Below are 23,802 nucleotides of genomic sequence, written 5' to 3'. Positions count from 1 at the left end.
GTTTTCAGTTGAATGGACATGTTCCTATGAAATATAATTTCTAGACCATTTATTGTACCTTGAGGAATAATATGAGGACTCTCTCCGAATTCCTGCAACTGAATTCACATCTATCATACCTGCTGCTTAATTCACATCTTTCATACCAAATATTTTCATAAATGACTTCAGACATCTACCCTCTTTTGTTATATTTTCCCTTTTAGGCCCTCCAGATGCATTCTCACTGTTACAAATCAAATTCCTGTCCCACTTTATGTATGAGAATATTTCTTGAGCTAGTAGGGGTGCAAAAAATAGGAAGCTGATGACCCAGGAGTCCATCATCTCCAAGACTGATAAAAGTCATTTTTATTCTTCCAAAATGACCCCATCCCATTTCCACTGGGGAGGCATTTTAAGGCTCATGAGATACTTTGGGGATTGGGCTCTGTCCCACACACTTTCCACCATAAATGCCTATTGCCTTGGGTCAATCCCCTACCTAGGAGTTGAGTTTAAAGGTTGCCATTATTGTTGAAGCACCGAGACTCTGCTCCTGTGCCTTTGCTTGAACAAAGATGCTGTTTGCAATCTTCTGGGTGAGTGGAGTATGTCCCTGACAAAACATTTTCGCATTAACTCTTGTGTAAGGACTTTGTTTCTAGAAATTAAGAAGAACCAACAGCATGTTGCCACCTGACCTCCAGGTGAAGATTGTATTCTTCTGCCACACTGGGTCTTTGGTCCCTTAACTTTTCCCCATCTGTCTAGGCTCCAGTCTTCCATAGTTAGAAAGGCCTGGAAAGGCTTGCTGACTTCCTTGACTATGAACTTGAGCAACTGATGAAGACTTTACCCTGGGTCTCTTGTGTGGGCTGCCATGTAATCCACAGCCAAATTGGTTGTGATAATACCGTGGCCAGAACCACATTTCTGATTGTGCCTTCTGATGAAGACTTGGGTCTAAATCTTCATCATAAGCTTGAGCATCTAGCATACACTGTTATATGTCCCCTCCTGCTCAAATACAACTTGGGGAATGAAGAAATAGTTGCACCGACTTCCCCTGTAGAGGATGTCTTCTTTGGGAAGGCCTTCATTCTCATGAGAGAATTTCAGGCGGGATCTCAGAGAGATGTTTAACACGGTTATGAGTACTCAAATCTTCTAGGCCTAGAGGAGCCTAATTACGCAGTGGTGCCTTCTTCCAGTTTTCAAGGTCTTTGAAGTACTCTTTCATAAGGCATCCTTAGAGCAGGTCTTTGTGACATCTGGCCCTAAGAAACTCAGCAAATTCTTTAGGGTCCAGCAGTCCTCCTGGCACCTATATATGAATCTCATGGCAGACCCTGGTTCTCTTGATGTCACAAGGGGCTCCAGATTAGCCCCAGGGTCCCCATACACTCCCAGGTTTGATGGAAAAGTCAGGATGTTAGCCACTCTTGCCTTTAAGGCCATCATTTGCCAGACCCTCATTGTGAAGTAACAAAACAAGATTCTGAAACATGTATAAAAGTTATATTTCCAGGTTGGCCTGTATGGGACTGAAGGTGGACAAACACATTAATAAGAGTGGGCACAATGTGGTTAGTGCAGTATCTAACTCAGTAGCCACTGTAGATGCCATTAGAAAGCAAAGAGAGTTGAGATTTCAACCTCTGCCAGAGGATATTAAGGGGCAGTTACTTAGCATGACCATAAACAGGAATTTGTTCTCTCACTTATATTTTGAAAAATTCTAGGGGGGAAAAACAACAGTGGAGACTCTCCAACCATTTTTCTACCTACCAGGCAGTAGAAATTATATAGCTCAAGTGCCCTTCTGTGTGTATCAGATCAGCAGTCAGAAGCACAGGAACAAGATAACATTCAAACAGAAGTAGGTACAGGCCTTCTTGCAGTGACTCCACATGTCCCGCCTAACAATGATAACTCTGTTGGGAATATCACTCCCTTCCCCCTTCCATTTCTCCAGCTCAGCTAACCCAATTTCTACTCCTCCATTTTAATTTCTCCAGATCTTTTGGGTGTCTAATACCATGATGATAATGGACCCATGTTGGACGTTAGGATCAAATTAAAGTTCATGATGTTAGTATTGTTTTGGATCTTTGATATGAGCCAAAAGTGTTCTTTGCAGCACCAGCAGTGTGCCCAGAACTGACTCCTGCAATTCTTATGGTATTACATGTACTGGTAGCATATCTAAATACAACTGTAGATTCTTTTTTTTATTTGACCCATTGCTCCTACTACTACCATTGGAACTGTCTGGCAATCTTTCTTCCACATTGTTTTCATTTCTACTCTCAAATCCTGATATTTTTTTACTTTGTCTCTTTGTAAGTGAGACACTGTAATAATGGGTCTATTTCACGTAATCGAAACGTGAAATATCTGAGTGCCATAACATTGACACACAACGCGAATGCTAAGAAATCCAAAACACCTAAACAACGAAATTCATCATATCGAATTACCATGGTTGGCCAACGCGAACAGAATTACATTTCCTAATCATTTACAATGGTTAGGGAATGTAATTCTGTTTGTGTTGGCCAACCATGGTAATTCAATATGATGAATTTCGTTGTTTAGGTGTTTCAGATTTCTTAGCGTTTGCGTTGTCGATGTTATGGTTGTCTGGTATGTTACGTTTCGATTACGTGATATAGACTCATAATAATTAGTTGTAGCAATTTCAGTTGTCAATGCTACTTTTGTCTTTTTTTCATAGATTATTGTATCCAGTTTTTCGCATCTGTTTTTGAACTGTTGGTAATGGGTGATCCCATGTGACGTACACTTGCTTTTTGTTTCCAATACTTCTCAGCTACTTCTTATTGCAGTATTTGCACAATCCTAAATGCAACAGTCTTGCCACATTATTGTCCATTTCAGTGTACAGGCCCTCTGTCATGAGTATTTGACACACGGCAACAAGGTGTGGGACTGTTTCCATACTTTTTATAGAACCTACATTTGTCTGTTTCTCCCACTTTTTCAGTGGACTTTGTAAACCAACATGTACATAGTACACTGTCCTGGGCTGCCGTTATTAACCTTTCATCCTTTGGGTTCAACTAACCTCCTCTTTACCATTTCTACATCAAATCCTGATCAGCATGAGGCTGTTCCAGGAGATCTCTATACTTGCCACTATAATTATGGCGCTTCCACATTTCTTAACTTCTCAACAGATCCTTCTCCTTATATTCTTTCTTTTGTTTTTAGGCACATTTAGTTGCTTTCTGATTTTTGCCTACTTCTGGTTTGATTTCCATTCCCAGTTGACACTGCAATGCTTCTTCTAAACAAACCAGTGAGGTCATCTTGGACTTCCTCACCTCATGTTTTAAAACTTTCACTATGTTTGGAGCTGATGAGGTCAGCAGATATGTATGCAGTTCCATGACTGCAGAGCCATATAATCAGTTTCGAGAAGGCCCATACCTCCTTTAGAGTGTGGAATATATCATTTTGGTATAAGCTGATTTTTATATATCATTTGATAAGCATGAAGCATTTTCTGTATGTTAAAACAGAACAGCAACCTTTGTTCTTAGATGTCATGGCTGTTTTCAGTATTAATTTTATTCTTCTAAAATATTCTTTACTGAATTTTGTTCACATTTGTTCATATTTTATTGTTGATCTTTCATTTCCCAAATATTTATACAGTCCTTCCTGCTCAGGTTCCTTTATATAACATTCCTATTGCATATCTCCTGCGTTAAACATTGATTTTGCATATTTATCAAGACCAAATGCCATTCTTATATAATCTGAGAAAATTTTAACCACTTGCAGTTGTGCTTTCAACTCCTCACCTAATGGAGTATATAGTTTTAATCACCAACAAAAAGTAGATGAGAAGTCTTTAAGATTGTTTTCTGATATCCAACTTGTAAGCAAGACCTAATCTGTAAAGTAAACAGCTTAATGGTTTAAGGGCAAGGCAAAACAGCAGAAATGGTGACAAAGAATTACCCTGGAATATCCCCGTTGAATTTTTATCCCTGGGATTTTTTTCCAGCTCTGTATTATGGCATTATGTGCAACACATGATCCTTTGTTTCATATGACTTTCTTTTGTAACCCTTTTGTTCTGTGATTACATTTTCTTCTAAACGAGTTGACTATAAACTCTGTAACAGCTCCAGTATATAGTTTGTACATCATCAGAAGGCAGGTTATTGGTCTATAGTTTTTAGGATAGCTTGCAGGTTCAGTCTTAAGAGTATCGTTTTCCAGTTAACCAGATTGGTGTTTGTTCAGGATCCACATACAAGTAATTCTTACTGTGGGCTAAATCTTTGTGCAAAGATGTTAGTACTTTTTGCCAGAAGTTAGGTACGGTATCTGGGCCTGGGATTTTCCATTTAAGAGCTTTCCTTGATTTTGTTTCAGTTTCTCTGGCCATTACTTATCCCACTTCAGTATCCTGTACATTTGAACTCCTTACTGTTTCTTTTAATTTTTGTTTTATCCATTCAGCATTTTTATGTTCCACAAGGTCTTAATATTTCTCCAAAATGTGTTTTCTTTTTGGTGGTGGTTCTATCCATTTTGCTCTGCTTCCCATTTCTCTATAAAACTTATTTTGGGTGATGAGTGAATTGCTTGTTTTGTACTTTTCCTTTATATTTATCTGAATATCTTTTGCATTTTTCTGCCTGTGCTGATATCTTTAGTTTATTTGCAACAGTGTATGATAGATCCTGGTCTGTTGTGATACTGTTTGTTGCTTTTACCATGTCTATTTTTCTAAGTATTTTTCTTGATGTGTTCCTCTGCTATATTCTTCTAACAGTGACACTTGTAGTTTTCTCTGCTTGAGCCTTCTATGATGGTATTCTATCTCCCTTCCTTTCCGTTCTTGCTCTCTGTTTTTGCGATAAGACTTCATCTGTTATTTAGTTGCACAGTAAATATATCCTATTTACTTTGGTTATATCAGATGAATTTTTAATAGTCTTGATTAGTGTCATCTGTTTTATCAGACTTCTAGCAGTTTTTCGGTCTTATTTACTTTTGTAATTTATTTTTTCATCAGTCTTAATGTATCTATCTGTATTAAATCAAGCAGCTCTTCCCTTAGATCATTTTCTTCTAAACTGAGAGCACATTCTTTGCTCTCTCTCTCTCTCTCTTCCTGCAGGCATTCTACAGAAAGTTCCAGAACATCTACCTGTGACATATTCTCCAACTGCTTCCCGCATCATCTGCTTGCTTATTCGTATGGAAACTCATTGTCCCATCACGCCACAGTATTGCCAGCATCAGAGTTGGCAGTCTGGTGCCTTTGCCTGTTTCCTGCTCCTTCCTATGGAACTTTAACTGAGCTTTTCTACTGGTTTCTTACTGAAGGCTCCAGAGCATTATCATGTGGCAAGTCATCATATGCTCCCCTTTCCACCTGTTTCTGCATAGTTTGGAGACTAATTGTCCTAGCATGCTTTGACATTACCTGAGTTGATTTTCAACACTAAATCCTTTACTTTGCAGTTAATCCATAGCTTCAGTTTCTATTTCTGTAATTTCACCATTATTAATCCACTTTTCTACTTTCCCCCTTTGTTTTCTTATTTTTTGTATTGTGAAATTTTCCATTACTGGGTATCTTTGCCTGTGTTTCTCTTCGAATATCTTTGGTGCTACTTTTTGTATTGATTAGTTTTGCTTTCTCCTTTACATAAAGATTGTACCATATTGTCTTTTTTTCTTTCCCATGTCCATATTTCTTCTTCAGGTGTTGCCTGCTCATATGTTCATAGGTAGGTACTAGGCTATCTGCCCGAAGGCATTTATAATCCTAGCCAGAATGTGTTGGCTTTCGCTCCCCCCTTAGATTAGTTCCCTGTGCCTCTGTCCAGCAGAGCCACTGAAGTGATCCCCGAGGTAAACTTTGTCTACCATCCACTCGTCAAGGTTTCTTTTGAAGAGTGTTAGCGAGGAGCTCTGCCTAATGTAGATTGGGATCTTGTTCCAAAGCATGGGAAGTCTCTGGGACCGGAATCTATCCCTCCAGCACATCCTATTTATTGTTGTGGTGAGGTTTAGATCCCTAGAGCATGTGGCTCGAGGGGATAAGGTTTTCTTTAGGTGGAGTATGTCCATCCAATTCTGGGTTGGACATGGCCGTGTATGTCAGGCAGAGATCACCTCTGAGTAGCCGATATGCAACCGAGTACAGCTGTAGTTTCTTCAGTCGAGCTGCATAGGGTATCTGTTTGAGGCCAGTGATCCTCTTGGTAAGGCACTTCTGTGGTCTTTCCAGCTGTTGCAGGTGTCTTGCAAGGTACATCCCAAATGGGGCGTTGTACTCTATGATGGGTCTGATGAGTGATGAGTAGAGGGGCACAATGACCTCTTTTGATCTGGATGTGAACCATTTTGTGATTAGGTGGGCCACGTAGAAGGATTTTCTAACCACTTTGGCAATGTGATTATCAAAGGTGAGATTACTATCTACTTGGGTCCCGGTCCTCAGATCCCTTATTACATCTTCTGTATTTAGGGGACTACCACCTATATGGTAGTTTGTGGGTACTTTGTTTTTTCCAAAGGGGATGCTATGCACTTTTTGGCATTTAGCTTGAGGCCATGATTTTGACACCAGGTATCCGTCTCAGTGAGACCCTTTTGGAGGATGTCTGTGTCAGCCGGAGAGTCCATTATAGCCCCTAGTTTGCAGTCGTCTGTGAACTTGATCAGCCATAGTCCTCCTGTGCTTGCCTGTACCTATGAGAAGTATATGCCGAACAGGAGGGGTCCTAGGACTGAGCCCTGGGGAATGCCACTTGTAACCGGTTTAGAGTCTGACCTAGCTCCCGCAACTCTCACCATGTGGGTTCTGTTCGTGAGCTAGTTGGCAACCCATCTTGTGACATAGCGGTTTATGTTCAGGCTGGTGAGCTTGTCTATAATACCAGAATACGGAATGGTGTCGTAGGCCTTTGCGAGGTATAGGTAGGCTGTGTGTACCACCTTTCCCGTGTCTATAGCCTTGGTAACTGTCTCAAAGATGTCCTCCAGGTTTAGGAGGCATGATCTGCCCTTAACAAAGCCGAACGGGGTAAGGTCCAGTGTTTGGAGGTTCCCAATGTCTCTGTTAATAATTTCCATGATGATGTGCTCCATAGCCTTGCAGACCAAGCTAGTCAGGCTTATAGGGCGATTGTTCCCGGGGTCTGTTGTGGCTCCACCTTTGTAGAGCGGAATAACCGTTGCTGTGCACCACGTTATGGGTACATAGCCTGTGGACAGGCTGAGTTTGAACAGTGTGTTTAGGTGAGGGGTTAGTTAGCCTTTGAGCTCGTGTAGGACACAGCCTGGGACACCGTCCGGTCCCATTGATGATGTGTTTTTGGCTTTGGAGAGGGCTATTTTAACCTGAGTGTCTGTGATTTCAGGGACTCTACATTCTTCTGGTATGGTTATGGGCCCTTTTGGGGGTGAGAGGTGGGTGAAGTTTGCACTGAACCTGTCTGCCAGGATGTTGGTGATATCTGTCGGTTCAGTGTATTTTGTGCCATTCTGCACTAACTCCGAGCAGATCTGAGCATTGCCACTTAGATTCTTGACATAGCTACAGAATGCCTTGTGGCTATATTTGGAGTCCATGGCAATTTTTCTTTCAAAGCTCGCCTTGGATGATTTTATGAGGGATCGTAGTTTCTTGCTGATACTGATCAGGGATGTCTTCCCTTCTTGTGATTTTACTCTCTTCTGTACTAGTTTCCTCCTCCTGTTGTATAGTTTGTTTATGGCAGGAGTCCACCAGACTGGTTTCCTTTTCTTGGAGGAGTGAGTCTTGGTTTTGCTTAGGATAGCATGATCCATGCATTCTTGTAGGTGCCCGTAGAATGCATTAGTAAATGATTTTGCAGCTTGGACAGCATTATTTTTCAGCATGGGGGCTTTGAAACTTTCCACCTCGGTCTTAAGTAATGTGAAGTTTGCTTTTGAAAAGTTTTTCACGGTGGTTTTCTTGTCCGGGGGTGGGGGCGGAATGTGGATATCCAAAGTGATTTATTTATGGTCAGATCTAACCAGCAAGGGGTTGACCTCCGGTGTGGAACACCGGTCGCCCATGTTGGTGATGACCAGGTCCAATATGTTGTCACCTCTGGTGGGAGTGTTGACCAGTTGAACCTAGGGCATTTGAGTTTATAAATTCTAGGAAATGTTGGGCAAGGGAGTTAGTACTTGAGTAGTTCTCCCAGTTAATGTTTGGGTAATTGAAATCACCCAGTATTAGGGTGTTTGGTAGGGCCTTTATGTTTCCCAGTGTTTCCAGAAATTCGGAATGGGGGTCCTGGGACATGGTGGGTGATCTGTAGCAAGCTACAATTTGAATTGTAGTTTTGCCCCTTAGTTGCGCGTGGATGATCTCTGAAGCATCGTGCTGTGCCACTAACCTGGAGGTGTGGGTATCCTTGATGAATATGGATACACCCCCGCTTTTTGTATTTCAGTTTGGGTTCTTTGTCCGAAGTGTATGGTAGGAGTTGTACCCTGGTAGTGCTGAGGTGCTCTCTGAATCCTTAAACCATACTGAGGAGTGCCTCGAGTGCATGCATTTTGAGGTTTAGACTTCTGGCATTGAGTAGCATTACCCTCAGTTTTTTGTTACTTGTGCTATTTCCGGCGGTGAGTTTGTCTTTTGAGCCTTGACTAAAAAGGCAGTATGAGGGTGGCAAGAGCCTTGGCCAGTATTTGGAAGTCTAAGGGTGACAGGTGCAAGCCTTCAGCTCCAGCTATTTCTCCTTAATTTGGGGGTTCATTATTTCATCATGCTGTGACATTACCCATGTTAGACTTTCCACTCTGAATCTTTCACTTTGCAGGTATCTCATAACTTCAGTTTCTATTTGTGTAACTTCTACCTTACTAACCATCTGTTCTACAGTCTCCTTTTGTGTTCTTATTTTTTGTATTGTAAAATTTCCACATCTGGGTGCCTTTACCTGTATTTTTCTTCAAAAATCTTTAGAACTGTTTTTTAAATAATTTTGTATTGATTAGTTTGACTTTGTTTTGCATAAATATTGCACAATATCATTTATTTTACAATGTCCATGTTTCTTTTTTTATACCTTTCAAAAACTCTGGGGTTTGTTCTTTATATTTTCGCACTTCGTGTTGCTTCTTTTTCCAGGTGTCCCAAAGTTTCTTTGTCTATGTAGTGCTTTCCATGGATCTATTCTAGTAATGACTGCAAATTTGCATTTGAAGCTTTTGACAGTTTTTCGTATGCAAGTATTTTTCTTTCCCCTAATTTCCTCTTAATCTTTCTGAATATCTTCTGTCTGGAAATTCTGGGCTTCTTGCATAATAGTAACAGCACATAATTTCTCCTTTATCCTCAGTAGTTCACTCTGTTATCTTTGACTCATTTTTGTCCTGAACACTTTTGTGTTTTCTACAAGTAGGGGTCTATCCTCTCCAATGAGCCTGGATCTTTCCATCCTCTTTAAAGATAGTGGGTCTTTCATGTCCATCCACTAAGGAGGGATGATGTTCCACCTTGAGACCTCAAATGTATGCTTGAGGAATTGACCTTTGGTTCATTCAAACAAGCAGCTTTTGCTGTTCTCAGATACCTGTCCTGGAAGACAGCTCTGCTGGCTGCCATTACTTCATCTTGGAGGATATCAGAGTTGTATGCCCTTGTGTAAGAAGCCTTTCATTGTATTCTAACAAGGAAGAGTGAACCTTGGAACAAATCTTTTTTTAATGCCAAAAGTGGTTTCATAGCTTGCCCTTGGCCACACCTTTCTGATGCCAAAATTCTTTCAAAAATTCAGAAAAATGTTGAGTGAGTTATTTTAGTTGTTGGATGTTCACAGGCAACTCAGAACCATGGGTTTTAGGCAGGTGGAACAATGTCATTTATTCCAGGAAAACAGGACAGGACAGTCTCAAAGTAAGCACTTTCCAAAAGCTAGAAAATCGCATTTTGTTCTGGTATGAAAACAGTGGGGAAACTCTGAAGGTACAAGGTAGTGTGCATTCTACCTGCGCAAAGAATGTTTCTGCCAAGAGTTTTTTCAGGTCTGCTACCTGGCCATCCATTTACACATTTTCATATGTCATTTGTTTGCTCCCCACCAGAACTTTGCCTTACGATTCCTCTGATTTCATGTAGTTGGTATATTTGTTTTAGCAGAACAGGAGATTGGTATTCCTGGGCTAGGCAAGAGCCATACAGCCAATTTGTTCCTGCACAGTAAAACCTAGACAGCACTCTGTTCACCTACAAAAGTAAGGTGGTGGGGAGCCGGCCAACTTGCTGGCCTGGGGTGTGGCCTGCCCTGACCCCTCCTTGGTTCCTACAAGCCCACAGTCGCTATCTCCCAAGAGGAAGTCCTTTCAGCTACATAGTGCAGATGTACTGTAGAAGCATGGACCCAGCCAGCTTGTACCTCCACTAGAGGAACAAGCAGTGCTCTCTCACTAGGTGTCACTTACGTAGCCAACCAAAGCTGCCGCCTTCCCCTCAAGATGGATAAGCAGGCAGTGACTGATCACTTCCATCCTCCCTGACCAGTTCAAAAAGACACCCGTGCTGCTAATCAAATTTAGGTCACTTGTGGCATAGTCATGGCTTTATCTTTATACATCACAGAGGTCATCTAACTGACATTGTTTAAATTAGAGGTATAGTCCATGAGCATGGTAGAGGTTGGCAGTGCTAACCTGCAGAGCAATATCTGAGCTCCCATTATCCTGAAATATGAGAGACAGAATGAACCAGTTCAGTTCTTGGTACTGGATTCCACATTCTTGCTCTGACACTGCTTTAGTAATCTTCCCATGTAGTAATAGTACTGCAGCAGTGATCAGTATGAATAATGTAGTGTACACATGTCGCAACAATAGATATGGGAGAAGGATCATTGTTGCAGTAATAGTTCTTACCCAGCATTCCCCCTTTTTTGGTCTTCTCAATTTCACTGGTTCATACTAGTTGTTGGTTGACTAAAGGGGTTATTTCCAGCCATGGCTGCCTCTCCAGTAGTCCATTGTCTGTGTCTGCAATTGATTCTTTCCTCTAGAGATTATTGCCTATTTTTTCTTCTTTGTACCAATGTTTTTGGATTAAAAAAAAAAAGAGAGAGACGGCTTTTCCCACCACTAATAAAATTTCCCATATTTTTACTGCCAGAACAAAACCAGAGAAGTGTGATCTTGGCTGCCTCTTTCATCCGTGATGCAGCTATGCTTCCCTTTGGGAGAAATAAACCTGTGTCAAGGTGCTTGTAGAGCACTGGGAATTGGTCAAGTCAGATGGACTCCATCTGCAGCTATTTTTTGTATGTCATCAATACTGCTGCGATAGTGATCATATTCTGATATCTGCTGTTATGGTGAGTGTATTGATTAGTGTCATTCAGGTATATTCATTAATTGCATAGAAGTTAAATTGGGGGAGTGCAAAACTTAGCAAGCCCTTATAGGCTTGAATATGACATCATGGCATTCACTGGCACAAACATTCGTGATTATGTGCGCTTGAAGATTGAGAATTTTTTCCAAACTTGGGTATCAGAAATGGAAATTCCGTCAGCCAAATTATCCTGCATGGTAAGTTAATACCTATCATTTGTATTCTGCATTTATGAGCAATGATTGTACTTAATGGATGTTTTGATGTAATGCCATATCATTTATCAGGTAACCTCTTGAAAGATTGGGTCCTGCATTAGCAAATTCCTTAATATGGCGACTGAACTGCCAAAAATCTGGACTTACATAAAAGTCCAAGATTGCCATTTCTCAGAATATTCCCTTTCCCTCTTAGGTATGACTTTCTCTTGCTATATATAAGTTTGGGGTTGTTAGGGACGTGCCGTCCTACAAAGGAGATGTTGAAAAGGAGAAGAGTGAAGTTTTATATTCACTTTATTTTGCTTTCTGTCTTTTTGGCATGTGGGGACTCGGCATTTGAGTCCTGACATTTCAACAGGGAGCCCATTTGGTGCTGTGTTATAGTAGTGCAGACTGTACTGTTGAGCACACTATATTGTGGCTGTTTCGGTGGGGAAAGGGATTACCATTATATGTACAGAAGGATTATTCTTTTCTGTATAATTTAGAAACAGAATTTGATAGCTAGTGAGTCACAAGAATGTTTCTAGAGAGACAAAATTTTCTATCAGTATACTGTAAATTTGGACACCATTAATGTACCTTAGAAAACAAATCAGTTTAATTTGCCTCCTGCAGGTTCAACAAACGTTTTTACTTGTGGCTCAGAACAACACAGTCATCTAACTTCAGAAATTAACTTCCTGAAAGAGCAAAATCAGTCCCTAAAAGAGCAGACATTAAAAATGTCAAAAGGTAAGCACTTATAATAATGTTCAGAGCTGCTTTTATTGTAGATGTTTGGGTTACATTTCAACAAGTTTTGTTTTTATAACACCATCTTGTTAAAGTATGTATAAGCATTACAGTTTCTGAAATAGCTATTTTAAATTAATGTGTGCTTAACACTGTACCTACACTTATGTTTTAAAACATACATCACATTTTGTATACGCATTTGTTTTTCTTTTCTTCGAGTTCTCTTAAAATAGGCCATGTCCATTAGGGTTAATCCCATCAACAAAATGTTAATGAATAAATAATTATCAGATGAAATCATTACATTGTATGTTGATGTCCTTCAAGGATGCATCTGCAGTCCTTACAAATGGGTTGTCCTGTCGTCAGGCAGCCCTTCGGTCGGCCGGATTCCAAAGTCTGGGTCTGGCTTCGGCTGGTGTCGCACTTCACCCGACGTCATAGCTGCAGTTTTTCGGGTATAAAGGCATCAGCCGACGCCATCTTCCTCAGTCTTTCTTGCCGCGTGGCGCCCGAAGCAGAAGCTGTTCGCAAGTGCCGGTCGGTCAGAACCAGAGATTTCATACCGAATACTACTTCGAAGACTTCTAAAAAGCTAAGTACCCCGTTGGGGACTCTTTCTTGCCTCAGCCGATGTCAGAAAAAGTGAATAACTGTTTAACTTGTGGGAAACAAATACCTCATAAAGATTTCCACTCTTACTGCTTACCTTGTTTAGGCCCAGACCACGACGTAGCAGCTTGTCTAGCCTGTGCTTCTTTTAACCGACGGACGCTTAGACGTCGGTCAGAATTTGCAGAACAGTTTTTCGGCTCTGAATTTGCTTATATCATGCCGTCGGACCCTCCGACTTCACAAATTACCAAAAAACGCAGGGAAAAGGACCGACACTCGCGGTCCGCGGTTTCGGCCGAAACCGCGGTTAAGCCAACCACGAGTGTCTCGGTTTCGGCTGAAACCGAGCAAGCAGTTCTTCCCCCGGCCGAAAACATGCCTTCTACCGAGGCCTCTTCTAGCCTGGTGGAATCGGCTTCTGAAATCCAACCTTCTGTTGCGGTTTCTCAGGAATTATCAGACACTATTCCCTTGGATATTTCAACCCCTGCACGTGGAGCTGCTAGGCCTCCTGCAGCCATGTCTATTAAGGCCTTTGCCAGGGCTAAAGCAGCTAAAGCTTCAAAATCGGTGCCTGTTAAACCCCCCTCTCACAGGCCCAGCTCCAGTTCCCATATGCTTTCTTTGGCTGAGGATCTCATTTCTTTAATTCGTGGCTCCCAGCCTCATCCAGACAGGGCCTCTCATCCACCTCCAGAGAAGAGGCCTAGAGCAGAGCCCCCTGAACCAGTATCCACAGATGACTCCTCTGATGACTCAGAACATACAGACCCTCCTGAGGCTCCTTATTCCCCTTACGAAGACTCTGATGCTGAAGAGTCCATTCCTTCAGCCTCTCCACCTGAGGAATTTTCCTTTGGGGAAACCTTGCATGCTATGAGGGAACAATTTCAGTGGCAGGGGCAAGATTTCTCAGACTCCAGAAAAGGCTTAGAACCTTTCTACATTTGCCACAGCATAGGCCTTTAGCTATACCTCCAGTTCTTTCTGTTGTAGATGATGCATTTAATGATGCTTGCACTGCTCCTGATTCATTACCTCCGGCCCCTGCTAAGCCCGATAGGTTCTACAGGGTCCCGGACACTCATCACCATTTATACAAGGCTCCTTTTGCAGATCCAGAGACTATCTCCCAGGGTCCTAAAGCTGTAGCAACTACATCTGCTAAAAAAACCCTCCCCTCTGAAAGAGAATCCAGATCCTTAGAGAGATGGGGTAAAAAAGTTTACACTTCTGCTACTTTGTCAGCTAGAGCTTTGAACTGCCAATTCCATATGATTCAATATCAAGAGTTTATGCTTGACCAGTTAACTAAAAAGCTGTCCTCTGAAGAATCTCTAGATAAAAAATATGTTCAGGAAATGGTACATAACATACAGCAGGTTAGTAACCATTCTTTAAAATGTGGCTATGATGCACTGGAGGCTTCCTTTAGATCAGCCATGACTGGCACAGTTATCCGGAGACATGCATGGTTGAAAGAGCAGGCATTACCAGACCATGTCAAATCTAAGCTTTTGGATGCACCCATGGACAAGGTCAATTTATTTGGTTCCCCTGCACAGCAGGTACTAAAGAAGATGGAAGAGAAGGCGAAATCTGTACAAACAGTGAAAGATTTCTTACAGGTTCAACCTCCAAGGTTTAGCAGGAACTGGCCCTCCAAAAATTGGTCCTTTCCAGACTCCTCTAAGACACAGAGAGGCAGGAATAGGCGTTCAAGAGGCAGAAACCAATCCAGGGGTGCCTACAGGGGACGCCAGTGGCAAGGTAACAACCAGCGAGGCACGGACGCAGCCACCACCACTACAACAACACAATCACAGTGACTTGGATGTGGCACCGCCTACCAGGGAACAACTGGAAGCACCCTTAGGCGGAAAGCTAACTTTATTTTCAAAGAACTGGCATTGCATCACAAGGGAAAAATGGATTTTGCAAACTATAGACCAAGGTTACAGGTTCCATTTCCATACTCTACCAGGAAAGAGAGGAATGCCAAACCTACCACCTACTCAAAGGGCAGAAGCTCTAAAGCAAATATCTCAATTATTAAGAATGAGAGCTGTGGAAAAGGTACCATCTATGGAGCAAGGAAAAGGATTTTACTCCAGACTCTTCCTGGTACCAAGAAAAGAGAACAAATGGAGGCCTATTCTCGACCTGTCCGCTTTAAACACATTCCTCGTTGTTCCAAAATTCAAAATGCTGACCCTACAGCAGCTTCTTCCCATGCTGGGCAAGGAGTCTTGGCTGGTAACTCTAGATCTCAAGGAGGCATACCTGCACGTCCCCATACGACCAATTTTCAGAAGATACCTCAGATTTCTTGCAGGATCAGAGCATTATCAATTCTCAGCATTGCCCTTTGGCTTATCTACTGCGCCCAGAGTGTTCACGAAATGCCTGGCATCAGTAATTGCTCATTGCAGACTTCAGGGGATCCAAATTTATCCCTACCTGGACGACTGCTTGATTCAAGCGGACAACAAAAGCAAACTAACAGAAGACTTACAAAGAGTCATTTACCTACTGCAAGCCCTGGGATATACAGTCAATATAAAAAAGTCAAGGCTGACTCCATCCCAAAGAATAACTTTTCTGGGTGCAGAGCTGGACACATCAAAACAAATGGCATTCCTAACTGCAGAAAAGCAAGAGCAACTACCTCTCTACTTCTTGGCATTAACAAAGCAGAACCATCTAACTGCAAGAAAAGTACTGCAAGCCCTAGGCTTCATGGCATCCTGCATAATTCTGGTCCCTCATGCCAGACTACATATGAGAAAGCTACAGTGGTACCTAAAGAATTTGTGGTCCCAACACAAGCACAGCCTAGAAGCCAAAATTCCAATAATCCCATGCCTGAAACAAGAGTTCCTATGGTGGGCTCAGGCCTGTCAATCAAACAAAGGATTGCCCTTCTGCAACAGTCAACCAAGCCAAACCATCACGACAGATGCCTCAGACCTCGGTTGGGGGCACACATGCTGGACAAGTGCATACAAGACTTATGGACTCAAGACCAGCTGCGCCTGCACATAAATCTAAAGGAAATGCTGGCAGTAAAATTGGCAATCCAGTCATTCAGACCATTTCTCCAAGAAGGTCAGTTGATGATAAGGACAGACAACACCACAGTTATGTGGTACATCAACAAACAGGGAGGCACACATTCATATCCTCTATGCCGGCTGGCACTGGACCTATGGGATGTGGCTCTGAGCTACAACATTCAGTTACAAGCAATTTTTGTACCGGGAAAAGAAAACATTCTGGCAGACATTTTAAGCAGAACTACCACAGATACCCACGAATGGATGCTGCATCCGGACATCTTCAAAGCCATCACAAGAGAATGGGGATTACCACAAATAGACTTATTTGCATCCCCACTCAATCACCAGCTAAAGAAATTCTGCACAAGTACGTACCATCCACTTGCTTGGAAGGTGGACTCCCTATCTTTCAGTTGGAAAAACCTGACAGCTTATGCATTCCCACCACTTCCTTTGATGCACAAGGTGCTTTTGAAGATCAAAGAGGAACGTCCAAGGATCATTCTGATAGCTCCAGACTGGCCAAGACAACATTGGTACCCATTGCTGAGGAGCATGTCTCGGGAACAAATATGGACACTGCCCCTGATCCCATTGCTGTTAACACAGAACAACTACAACATCCTGCATCCAAACCTGAAAACTCTGCAGCTAACTGCCTGGAACATTACATAAGGACAATTAACCCAGATTTATCCCAAAGGGTTAAAGACATAATCCTTGAGGCTCATAGACCTTCAACAAGAAAGAATTATGCAGCAAAATGGAAAAGATATCTCATTTGGAGTACTGCAAAAGGAGAAGATGTGGCGCTAGTAAACATAGCCAACATACTGGAGTACTTGGCAGAGCTCTTCCATGCAGGCCTGTCCTATTCTTCCATCAAGATACATGCATCAGCTATTTCAGCAGAATACAGCTTGGATCCTCCTGTCTTCTCTCATCCTCTGCTCAGACAGTTTCTGAGAGGAATTAAAAATGTAAATCCTCCCAGGAAACCACCATTGCCAGCATGGGACTTGAACTTTGTGTTAGAAAAATTGACACTTCCCCTTTCGAACCAGCAGCAACAGCAGAATTACAATACTTATCCTGGAAGACTGCTTTCCTACTGGCAAGCACCTCAGCAAGAAGGGTCTCTGAACTACAGGCATTAATGGCAGTGCAACCCTTCCTGATCTTCCATCAAGATAGAGTGTCCATGAGAACAAATCCCACATTTATGCCTAAGGTGGTATCCAGAGTGTCTTTAAATCAGGCTATCCACCTACCTACATTCTTCCCCAACCCACAGAACAGGGGAGAAAGACTGTTGCATACCTTGGATGTACATGGGCAATTACGCTACTACCTGGACAGGACCAAGTCCAATAGAAAAACTGACCAGCTTCTGGTAGCATATGCAACAGGAAAGGAAGGAAAATCTATTTCAAAACAGACAATCTCCAAATGGATAGGAAATTGCATTAGATTTTGTTACTCCTACCATGGAAAGAAAACTCCAGAGAACATCAGGCCTCACTCCACAAGGGCTACAGCCACTACCACAGCTTTCTTACGAGGAGTGGCTACCAAGGACATTATAGAGGCTGCTACTTGGACCTCCGTGCATACATTTGCCAAGCATTACATTTTACCTTTATACTCTAGATCCCGAGCAGGTTTTGCCACTGCTGTTTTGCAAGGGATCCTAACTACACCATAATCTCTACTTTATTCCTCCTCGCCTAGTTTAGCTATGGTATTCTACCCATTTGTAAGGACTGCAGATGCATCCTTGAAGGACATAGTACAGTTTTGTACCTACCATAAATGTAGATGTCCGATAGGAATGCATCTGCAGTCAGGATTACCCACCCACCTTCCCTCTGTGGTACTCCTAGGGTATTTGCCATCCTTCAGCTAGCTTGGGGGGGATCTATTATGGTGTATTTGTTTGTATATATGTACATACATGCTTATTTTATGTGTTTGCTCTCTACTATTTGGAAACATTGGCATTTATCCAAATTTAGCCATCAAAGAGGGCACCTGGCATCTGGGGCAAGAAACACTGAGGAAGATGGCGTCGGCTGATGCCTTTATACCCGAAAAACTGCAGCTATGACGTCGGGTGAAGTGCGACACTAGCCGAAGCCAGACCCAGACTTTGGAATCCGGCCGACCGAAGGGCTGCCTGACGACAGGACAACCCATTTGTAAGGACTGCAGATGCATTCCTATCGGACATCTACATTTATGGTAGGTACAAAACTGTACTTTCTTATGAGACATATTATCAGGAAGTCAAAAACTTAGACGTGTGTTGTTGCATTTCTAATCAGCTGCATTTTACAGTTAATTTAATTTGTGGATATGCTCCTAATAATAAAGCTACCTGCAAGTGATTTAAAAAGAAAACAAAGATTATGACGTGTTTTCTTATGTTTTAGTGTCACTCTTGACTTGTTTTTCCCTTATCACCACACCCAAAAATTTCATGTTAGGTACTGGCAATAATTACATTCACTAGCATAATATTCTGGATAATCAAAAACAATGTTCTACTTTAGAGGCGAGGCTACTTATTTACATTGCAATTTTACTAATACAGCATCAGATGTGTTAATTTTCAGGGATGGGTGATGCCATTCCATATCTTTGTTGCAGTATTTACCTAAGAGATCTCCTGCCAGAAATAGCTCAACATCTGGCCAATATACCAAAGCCTTTAGTTCTTACAGGTGTTATGTCACACACATGCTCCCCACACAAGGCGTAGGGCATAAAAGTGACACTGACACACACACACACACACACACACACACACACACACACACACACACACACCTTCTTTGCCACCAGTCTGAGCACCAGTGTTGAACGTCAGTCTGAATGCCTGCCGTTCTGCTGTGCTGGTTATCAAGCCGTGGTTTCAGATAAGCATCCTGTTGGTATTTCTTTCTCTTTCTTCTGTTTCTTGTTATTGTGTTCTAGTCATCTAGAAAGGGAAAATGTCAGTACGGGAGGCAGATTACACATAAATATCACCATGGTGAACTCTCTCTCTTGTTTGGGTGCTCCCCACAATTATATGCAGTGCTCTATCTGCCAGGGATTTGTGCTTAAGACCCCATATAGTTGTCTTTCCTTCTTGTCTATATGCCTGGAGAGCCAACTTAAGTTATTTGCTCAGGGTGCTGTGGTAGAATCCTCCTGTCCCGAGGGCCAACTATCTGCCAAAAAGAAGACTAAAAAAGTTGGGTCTGATTCGGCTGCTATCCAGTCTCTCCCGGACATCTCTTTTGAGGTTGGTGAAAACTAGGCGGACTGTCCAGTGGCTGGTTCGGATTCCTCTTCTGCAACCCTTTTGGCGGCCAGCATGGATCCTGCTTCTCACATGTCCTCGGAGGATTTTCAAAGTCTATACCCAACATTGAGGGGGAACTTTGATTATATCCAAAGGACCAAGGGGGATTCCTCCGATCTTAGTAATGGAGGAGATTTGTGCAACAATTATAGAGTCACACCTGAAGTCTGACCCACTGAGGGTGTTTTGAGAGGATGTCCCACAGAAAAAGAAAAGCATATTTCCCCTGTTGTTAATGATCCAAGGCATGAATAGCAGGAGTTCACTCAGGCTTTATATAAAATAGGCTTGAAACCTCCCCAAGGGGTCTCTGTTCCTGCTCCTCCCTGGTCTTCCACTCCACTCAAGAGGCCTAGAGAGTTAGATTGTTTGGAAGAGGTTCTGGACTCAAGGGAAGAATCCTTGGCTTATTCTTTCCAAATCCCATCCCTTATCTTTTCTATGGAAGGGGATCTTTCTAAATTCCTTTCCACCCCTTCCTCTGTTACCATGAGTTTTGCACAAGCTCATGCAGGAATCTCCCATAATCTTGCTAGTGACTCCCTTTTGGCCCAGACAACGTTGGTTTCTCCTCCTTTCTCAGTTGACCAGGAGCAGTCACAACAAGTTACCTCATTGCGTGGATCTTCTCACACAAGCCAAAGGATCTGTTATCCATTCTCAGTTGTCTTCTCTTCACTGAAGCTGTTGGTGATTGGGATTTGATCCCTTTCAGGTACCTGTTTTCTGAGGATGTGCTTCAGGTTCTGCAGGACGTCAGGAACCCCACTAGCAGAAAATCATACATGTCCAAATGGAAGCAGTTTTCTGTTTGGTGCCTCTCTTGCCATCAGGATCCCCTATCTTTGGACGTTTCTGTGGTTCTGTCTCGTATTTGTGTGATCTGCTCCATGCTGTGTTGGCATATTCTTTAGTTAAATCTCATCACCTGGGTTGGGAGGGTGGCTTAATGGCTAAGGTGTTTGCCTTACAAACACAAGGTGCAGGGTTTGAGTCTCACACATAGGCTTAAAATGGCTCGCAAGGGCAGTTAGCTTAGTACTAAACTATGAACTATGAACCTATAATCTTTCATCAGTTTCTGCTTGGCTGCCCTTAACTCCTCCTCTGGCCTCTAGATTTCAGGTCAAGCAATTTCTTAAAGGCGTCCTTCACATCAGGCCTCCTAGGATTTCTATTCTGCCTTCCTGGGACTTCAGTTTTGTAGTTGAAAAATTGACTCAGGCTCCTTTTGAGCCTGCTTCTTCAGCTTCCTTACAACATTGTACTTGGAAGACTGTTCTTCTTTTCAGTCTCACTTCAGCCGAGAGTGTGTCTGAACTCCAGACTCATGTCTATTCCTCCTTTTAGTTTTCTACAGAGACAGGGTGCCTGTTCATACTAATCCTTCTTTTATACCCAAGGTGGTCAATGAGTTGTCCCTTGTCTATTCATCTTCCTTCCTTTTTTCTTTTTCCATATTCTGCCAATGTGAAGGTGCTTTACACCTTGGATTTGCATAGTCAGATATTATTTGGATAAAACTAAAGTTATTCACAAATGTGAGCAGCTTTTTGTTTCCTTTCATTCCAGGACTTAGCTGTTTCTAAGCAAACCATCTCCTCATGGATTTCTAAGTCTATTTCGTTTTCTGTTCTTTTCATGGAAATGTCTTTCCCATTCTGTAAAGGCTCACTGTACTAGGGCAGTTGCCTCCTCTGGTGCTTTTTCCAATGGTCTGGAGCAAATTCCATCCTTGAGGCTGCTATTTGGTTCTCTGTTCATACTTTCACTAAGCATTACAAATTGGATGTTATTTCCAGGGCCAGGACAGGCTTTGCCAGGGATATCCTGCATGGGTTTGTGGAGATGTCTTCCTCCTCCAAGGCTTCCTTTTGAGCTCTTGGACTCTCCCTTAGGTAAAGAATACTGCAGCAGAGAAATGGAAGGACATGGTACAGTTGTGTAAAATCTTACCATAACAGTAGATGTCCTTCTCTTCACTGTTACAGTATTCACTATCTCCCTCCTACCCCCTCTGTTCTGCTCTTGCCCTTCTGGCCAGGTGGTTCTTCTTCCTCTTCATTTTCCCTCCTCCTGGATGCATATGTTCTCCTTATCCTTAAGGGCATTCTATTTGTCCTAGTGCTTTTTTAGTTCTGAGTGCATGCGTCCGTACATAACATTTATGCCCTACGCCTTGTGCGGAGTGCATACATGTGATGTACGATGCCTATAAGAACTAAAAGCTTTAATATACTGGCTTTAGACGTTGGGCTATCCCTAGCAGGAGATCCATTAGGTAAAGAATACTGCAACAGTGAAGAGAAGAACATTGACTGTTACTCTAAGAATTTACACAGCACTACTTTCCACCTGTGAGAAATATGTCAGATTTTCTTACTAGGATGTAAGGTTCCCTTCTTGCTGCACACCATGGAAAACTAGTAGCTTATACACTGCTGCAGATAGTGAAGCATTTTGGATACAGTCTTTTATGATGTCATGATAGGATTTTTCAGATTCAAGAAAAACTTCAAGGAGAGATGCTTTCCAGTGAAATTAATTGTAAAAAAATGGCACATTATTTTCATCAGACACTGTAAAATTTGATGTGGTATATGGTAAGAAGAGTACTCTCATAACTAAAGGTTGATTATTTACATAAAGTGTGACAAGTCACTGTAAAAGTTTGTCCCAGCAGATGTGTTTGATGGACTGTGGCTCTCGTATTACTGCCTTTCTTGTTGTGTTCATGGTTAATGAAAACAGTGTTTTATATTCCTCCATTCAGGGAGTGAGGTTCTCCCCAAATTGTTTCCAGCAGGTGATCTGCCAGAGTATAATCACAACTATATTTTCAACTAACGCACACACTCACGCAAATATCATTGCACCAGTTATGTGTGGAGTGTAACAGTAGTACACACACTATTAGCAGCCTGTCACACACACACCCATAAGTAAACATGAAATACTCATGACTGGCTTGTTACGCAAATATATACAGTGTTAAGATAACCCAGTAGGTGACATGATCTGTCATTATATAGATATACACAGTGATCACATGTGTGCATTCAGCTGCAAAAGGAGTGCACCATACAGAGCACATCAATATGAAAAATAGTTGCAACACAAGCAAGCATTCTAGGCTATCACATGTGTACTACTTGCTCTGAAACACCAATTCTCTGTTAGGCAGTAAGCACTGCCTTCAAATCACTCTGTGAAGTCTTTGGTGCATCGATCACTGAATGTAAACTTTTGTACCACCAGACAGATTCCTTTGCACAAAACTTAATCAACTGAAAAAAAAAAATAATTGGCACACTTATGCACAGGTTAAAACATAAAAGGTTGCACACTAACTCAATTTCACAAAGAACTGAATTTTGTTTGGGATTGTGCTAATGTACTACTGCAGTTTCAGTACTTGCAGATGCAGATGTTCTTCATCTCACATTGCTGCAGTCCTTACTCTTGGGTAGTCCGCTGTCCTCGGTCGGCCCGAATATCAAAGTATAAGGCTGACGTCGGTCAAGGCGCATTTGACTGACATCAGGACGTCAGGGTACAAATGCGCATGACCGACGTCATATCCTCAGTCTTTTTTGCCGCATGGTCCGATGCAGAAGCAGCATTGCAAGTGCCGGTTGGCGTTCTGAGATTTTTCGATTTCGAAGTTTCAGACCGAGTTCAAAGTTGGCTAAGTACCCTGTTGGGGAATATTTTAGTTTTTCTTGCCTCAGTGATTTACCGGATGTCAGAAAAAGTCAATAATTGCATTTCTTGTGGGAAACAGATACCGCATAGAGATTATCATACTTTGTGTATTCCTTGCTTAGGGCCTGAGCACGACGTTGTTGGCTGTCGCTCTTGTGCTAGATTCAATAAACGCACTATAAAGAGAAGGTTGGATTGTGCCAGGTTAGTCTTTGGGAAGCGGTGCAATTATAAAATGCCGTCGGATGCTCCGACGCCCGCTTCTTCGAAGAAGCGCAAGGACAAAGCAGTTAAGCCTAGGCTAGAAGAACTGTCTGTGCCGGACGCCGGTTCTTTAGAGGTGTCGGTGGAGCCGGTGGCTCCACCAGAGGTTTCTTTGTGTTCCCAGGGTGAGACTTTATTATTGCAAGATGTGGCCTCTCAGGAGGCAGGTCAGGCTGAGGGGGCTTCTCAGGTTACTATACTCCCCTCCCTTCCTAGGGTGGCTAGGCCCTCTCCTTCTGTTTCAAAGGCTTCTCCCAGGGGCAGGCCAGGTTCAGTTTCAGTTGGTGTCACTCCTAGTTCTTCTGGAACTGTGCCCAAGAAGCATATGCTTAAAATGGCAGAAGATTTGATTACTTTGATTAGGGGTTCTATGCCCCCTCCTGATAAGAGACCTAGGGTGGAGCCTGAGCTAGGGAGTTTTGAGCAGGCTTCAGATGTTTCAGAGTCTTCGGCTGAAGACTTGCAGGAGTACTC

General features: G+C 42.4%; 1 protein-coding gene across 5 annotated transcripts in view; it reads left to right on the top strand.

Annotated features, from left to right (window-relative positions):
* LOC122791042 (myomegalin-like) overlaps window positions 1-23,802 on the top strand; it is a 3,200,315-nt gene that overhangs the window by 2,819,163 nt on the left and 357,350 nt on the right. For all 5 annotated transcript variants that reach the window (XM_044058817.1, XM_044058818.1, XM_044058820.1 and 2 more), the window contains one exon: window positions 12,217-12,333. In XM_044058817.1, coding sequence (XP_043914752.1) covers window positions 12,217-12,333 — 117 coding nt within the window. The remainder of the gene's footprint in view (window positions 1-12,216; window positions 12,334-23,802) is intronic.

Source organism: Protopterus annectens, chromosome 16.part0, assembly GCF_019279795.1.
Source record: "Protopterus annectens isolate FY-2018-M chromosome 16.part0, PAN1.0, whole genome shotgun sequence".
Classification (NCBI taxonomy): Eukaryota; Metazoa; Chordata; order Ceratodontiformes; family Protopteridae; genus Protopterus; species Protopterus annectens.
The sequence above is the reverse complement of the archived record's forward strand: the minus strand, read 5'-3'. Positions and strand labels throughout refer to the sequence as shown.